Source organism: Taudactylus pleione, unplaced genomic scaffold (assembly GCF_031769625.1).
Source record: "Taudactylus pleione unplaced genomic scaffold, aTauple2 ptg000481l, whole genome shotgun sequence".
NCBI lineage: Eukaryota > Metazoa > Chordata > Amphibia > Anura > Myobatrachidae > Taudactylus > Taudactylus pleione.
The window spans coordinates 926,628-932,896 of NW_028284883.1; the positions used below are offsets into that span (position 1 = coordinate 926,628).

General features: G+C 42.5%; 1 protein-coding gene across 2 annotated transcripts in view; it reads left to right on the forward strand.

Annotated features, from left to right (window-relative positions):
* Positions 1-5,877, forward strand: part of LOC148502825 (cytochrome P450 2F2-like) — a 78,085-nt gene extending 72,208 nt beyond the window's left edge. For both annotated transcript variants that reach the window (XM_088449269.1, XM_088449268.1), the window contains one exon: positions 5,693-5,877. In XM_088449269.1, coding sequence (XP_088305395.1) covers positions 5,693-5,877 — 185 coding nt within the window. The remainder of the gene's footprint in view (positions 1-5,692) is intronic.
* Positions 5,878-6,269: the final 392 nt, after the last annotated feature.

The window sequence follows — 6,269 nt, forward strand, 5'->3', positions numbered from 1 at the left end:
TGGATGTATATGGATGAAAATTTCACAGAGGGGTTGCAATTTGTTTGGAATATCATAAGGGTATAGGTATCTAGCGCTCTTGGTCTTATCTAAAGATTGTCCATAGCTGCTACACTTGTAGAGGTATCCCAACGTCTAATTAATTACAATGAGTAGAGATAGTAGTGGTGCGCTTTGGGGCAATCTTAGTGTGTGCTGACTAAGGAATGCAACCATATATTTATGAAAAACCTATATGTTCCTAATGTGCCAATTGGACAAAAAAGTCCCGACTTTGAATCTGTAGGTTGGGTGTTCTTAAATGTCCAATGTCCATAGTCTCATTCATTTCTTGTAATGTAAAGAGTCGTGTTGATGGTCCCGAGGGTTTTATTAGTCTTAATGGGTTAACCCCGTATTGTCTGTAGGATGGGTGTTCTTTATGGCGTTACTTGACCGTAATACGCACCTCCTTGCTCTCCTCTCCACCTCAAATACAACACATGATCACACAATAGTACCTCCAATTCAAATTATGCCACAGTAGTGCCCCTTCATTACATTACACCCATACTTGCCAATTCTCCATCATTGTCAGGGAGACTCCCTGAAACAGTAGTAATCTCCCTAAAGAGCCTAGCAATCTCCCTGATTGCACCTTACCACCATTATGTAGCTGTTATATACTTGGGGAAAAAAATCAGAGATATATACATTCAAATGGGATTATCAGTACCATTTCCCTACATTGGTTATAAGGCACAATGATCCCTATAGGCTGTAGTCGGCATCCCAGCATGTGGGATGCAGACGGTCTAAATACTGGTGCCGAAATCCAGACAGCATTGGGATCCCAGTACCAGTATCGCCATTTAGGAGAGGGTTAGGGTGCAGGGTTAATTTTAGGTAGCAGGGTTAGGCACTACGGTTAGGCACCAGGGAGGGATAGTATTAGGGGAGGGGGAGGTGAGGTTTAGGCACCAGGGAGGGAGTGTAAGGTTTAGGGTGTGGGTAGAGGGAAGTTAGGGTTAGGCACCGTGGAGGGATGTTTGGTTTAGGCACTGGGGAGGGAGTGTTAGGTTTATGGCGCGGGGAGAGGGAGGTTAAGGTTAGGCACCGGGGAGGGAAGTTAGATTTAGGCACCAGGGAGGGAGGGTTAGGGTTAGATTTACCTTATTTTCTTATGGGTGTCGGGTTGCCGCTGTTGGTATTCTGACCAGCGGCATCCCGACAGTCGGCAATCCATACCCAGCCCGATCCATATGGCTACATGCATTTACATATAAGGTTTCTTGTGAACCACTTGCTAAATGCAATGCTTGTAGATCTTACTAACTGCTTTATGGCTCATTAACATTTGGATGCAAGTGATTATTATGACATGCCTCTCAGATGTTACAGTATATATCCACTTTAACGCTGTGCTCACAGGTGTTGTTTTCACAATCTTCCTGAAATGCTTTTTCAGAAGTAGGCAAGTATGATTACACAACACAGTAGTGTCAGTGTCCCTTCATCACAATACACCACACAGTAGAGCCCCTTATCCACGTTACATCACTCAGTAGTGCCCATTAACATTACACCACACAGAGCCCATTCACATTATGCCACACAGTAGTACTCCTTATACACATTATGCCAAAGAGCAGTAGTGCCTCTTATAGATTATGCCACAAAGTAATGCCTCAATAATAGTGCCACTGATGTTATTAGCCCATCAGACAATACATTGTGATGATAGGAGAGCTAGCCTATAACACAATAAAATGAAGTCTTGCAAGCAGTGAACCACATATGAAATTCACCTGACCGTTTAAGGATTTTTTAAGGAACCCTCCCGACTAATTTGCAAAGTGTAGCCCGTAGGCTACAGCGAACTGACGCCATCTTCAGATGGATTGGTGCTCTTATAGCATAGCATCCCCCATTAGTAACCTATGGGGGTTGTGGCTATAAGCGGGAATGGAGCAATAAGATTAACCCTATGTATGACACTATTCTTATTGTACAATAAAGCTTATATATTAAAATTGGCATTTTATTTCTAATTCAAATTATTTTATGTTATTGTATATTCTTTAATTTGCAGTAATGTCACATGCAAAATCTTATAAAATCACATACATGTCAATGCCGGTGCTCAGAATCCCAAAGCCGGAATCCCAACTAGGTGATAATGCCGACACCTGCAGGTAAGTATCCTGGTGTCAGGATTCTGGCGTAGGCATCCTGAGCACCGGGATGCCAACTACATCCTGTCCCAAACATACAATAGTCTTCACAAAATATGCAAATATTTAAATAAATTATAATCACTATATTTAAGGAAAAAACAAAACTTAGATAAAATCTTTAACAAGAAAAAATGGGTATATGTGTTCTGCGCTTTAATTGTAAATACTGTATAAGCAACTCAGTATGTATTGAATATGACAAGAAAAAGGGAGGGGAACTAAGCGCTATTGGGGAAAGCAACGACTGGTCCAGGAATACACATAAGAAAAATAAAAAAAAATAGTAAATTAAAATAAAATAAATAAAAATAAAATGACTATTTTTTTTTTCTTATGTGTATTTCTGGACCAGTCGTTGCTTTCCCCAATAGCGCATAGTTCCCCTCCCTTTTTCTTAAATAAAATTTTGTTATAAAAATCCAATAAATGTCCAGCTTCCCCCATTTCCCTAGACTATAAAAGTAAGGGTTAAATATTTTTTTAATCCAGCTGTTAAGTTAGACCCTCAATGTCTTTAGAGCTTTGTAATTAGCTGCCTTTATTCTCACTAATACACAAATGTCAGTGGCTGGACTTTTTAATTTGGGGAAACTAACTTATACACTAAAGGTGCACATCCACTAGGCGATATTAATGAGCGATTGCACGATTATGACATTGAATCTGCAATCGCTCATTAATCGTACCCTAATCAAGATATCAATTAGTGTAGGCACTGCAGGGGATGGGGAATGATGGTACGATTACGATGTCGTAATCGTACTGTATTCCCTGGGTTGCGTAGTGGATGTGCACCTTTAAGAGTGCCAACTTCTAGATGCCCTTTACCAGAGCCATAATTAGGCATTTTGGTGCCCTGTGTGAGAAAGAGTATCGGTGCCCACTGACCTCAGCCCTCCCTCCCGCAAGCTGCTTCTACAATACTCACTCAATAAAGTTCAGAAAATGGATTGCTTTTACCATATTAAGGAACAATCAAACATCTACTCCTGCAGCACATCACTTTGTAATAAGCTGATACCATTTATTAAAAAATAATGAATACCCCCCAAAAACACTCACACACATCAGATGTCTACACAGAATACAGAGAGTGAGGGGTTATCAGTCCTGCAATGGGCAGAAAAAAGGGTGTATATATATATATATATATATATATATATATATGTATATATATAAATCCACATAGGGCAGCACTCCCACCTTGAATCAATAATGTTCTGGTGCCCTCCTAGGTATCCCCCATGGGATCCAACATATCCAAACGTAGAGGCGGCACTCAGAAATCAATCACCAGACTTGAGACAGAATAATATTTCAATGTTTCGAGACCATTTATTATCTCGTCTTCAGGATAAACAACACAAACAACCACTAACCTTAAATACCCTCCTCGTGCAACGCCGGTCCGCCCACGCAACTGATGGCGCCCACATACTGACGTCATCCAGCCGCGTGCACAGCCAGCTGATACATAAACCATTTACAATGTAACACATAACAATCACAATGACAAACATACATACCATCCCCATAAAAACATCAATAGACATGACTATCACAGTATCTATTATTACATCGATATTCATCATATTATCAAACCCGGAACCCAAGGCACCGTCATCTTTTACAAATTCTATTCCATGAGCAATTTACAGAAGTTTAGACCCATAATCAATTCACCCAAACACTTCAATAATCAATCTACTCATTATCCTTAATACCATGTACGTCAAATGGTACCGGTGGATCTTATTACAAAAAACAATGTAGCCCCATATTTTCATTCAGTCCCCTTGGGGACATAGTTCCCAAGCGGATAATCCACTGCGCTTCACAGCAAAGTAATTTACATGACCTGTCGCCTCTTCTAATAGACTCCGGTATATGATCGATAATAATATACCTCAGTGTAGCAATACCATGTCCATGGGCCAAAAATTGCCGTGCTACAGGTTGGTCACTGCACCCTTTATCGAATGCCTGTTTAATCGATGTACGATGCATAGCCATCCTTTCTCGCAAAGTTCGCTCGGTCTTCCCTACATAACCTAACCCACACGGGCAGGTTATGAGGTATACCACATAGCGTGTAAGGCAACTTACCCTATGCCTAATTACCACCTCTTTGCCACTATGCGGATGTTTAAAGGTGGTCCCCGTCTGCATATATCTACAGGTTAAACATCCTAGACATTTGTAACAACCCTTCTTAACACTCAAAAAACCAGACTGCTCACTTTGTTCTAAATGCCAACCCAAACACTTCAATAATCAATCTACTCATTATCCTTAATACCACGTATGTCAAATGGTACCGGTGGATCTTATTACAAAAAACAATGTAGCCCCATATTTTCATTCAGTCCCCTTGGGGACATAGTTCCCAAGCGGATAATCCACTGCGCTTCACAGCAAAGTAATTTACGTGACCTGTCGCCTCTTCTAATAGACTCCGGTATATGATCGATAATAATATACCTCAGTGTAGCAATACCATGTCCCCGGGCCAAAAAATGGGGGTCAGTGAGATGGTGGAGGACACTGGAATGGGGAGAGAGGGGGCACTGGGCTGGATATGGGCGAAACACTGGGATGGGAGGGTAGTGAGTGAGATGGGGTAGCACTGAGCTGGGGGAGACAGAGCACAGGGATGGGAGGATTAGAACACTGACCTTGTTTTCCTGGAAGATGGTATGCTTGGCCCCGCACTTCAGCTCCAGCAGTCACAGCAGCCTCCATTCCTGAGCAAACCTAGAAGACTTGGCCTTGCTCTTAGGCACTTGGGTAGCAGAGTCAGAAGAGGGGGAAGGCTGTGGCTGCTGTCCACTTCAGAGCTGGGCGCTGTGCATTGTACTGTAAGTAGCGGGCACCCAGTGCCAGATAGACAGATGGGGGATCTAGCTGCTTCCATAGACCGATTGAGGTAAGCATACAGATGTCACTACGTCATGACGCGGCCGCACATAACACCGGGCAGCCCTGCACATTGCCAGCTCACAGGAGCTGGCTGAATAGCATTACATTAATGCTCCCATTGTGTTCCTCACACAGAGGTACCAGCCGCGTGATGACATCATGATGCACCCATGCATAGTAAACAGATGAAAACTTGTTGAGCATGGCGTTGCCCGGGAGATGGTGCTACAGTGTTGGGTATGTGTACGCTCGACTGGACTGGCCCATTTGGCCATCGGCCCTTCTGGCATTTACCAGAAGTGCCCAATGGCCAGTCCGGCCCTGGGTCCTGGTCAGACCTGCTGTTGGTGTATGCAGGGCTTGACAGCCAGAGAGCCTGTACTGGGCTTTCCACTGGATGGATTTGGATGAAAACTTCACAGAGGGGTGGCAATTGGTCTGGGATGCCTTAATAACTTGAAGATTTAAACCCAGGGAGCGCTGGGAACTACAATTAGTAGGTAATAAATGTATAAATGGATATAACCACTTGTCTCCATCTTCTTGTATCTTTTCAGGCAAGAGATATTGCCCTGGAATGAGTCTGGCAGTTATGGAAATTTTCTTGTACACGACCACAATGCTGCAAAACTTTACCATCAAGTCACTGGTTCCCCCTGAAGAGATCTCTATTGCTCCAGTGGGAGTGGGGCTTGCCCACATCCCTCCCAACTATGAGTTTTGCCTTTTACCTCGTAACTGAATAAAGGATTAATGAAAGATTTTGGATAAATCTGAGATTGTGGCTTGTGCTTAGTGAAACTTTCAAGATTGTAGGGGCCAGTAAAGTATATCATATGCCAGAAATGGACTACCCTAGTGTTTGGTTCTTGTGGTTTGCAGATAATAGCTTCACTGAAAGGATTTATGGATAATTTAATATCGGTAACTCGGCTTGGCCAAAGGGATTAATTGTGTTATTTCAATCACTGTAAAATATATATTTTTAGTTTTCTTTCCTGAAGCTCAAGTCTGCAAAATCATGAGTAAAATGCTTAATTTAAGGATGGAGCAACCCCTATTAGAGTGAGAGAGATGTAATTATCCTGGCTGTCGGGATGCCAGCACTCAAAATGCCAGTCCTGGAATCCTGAC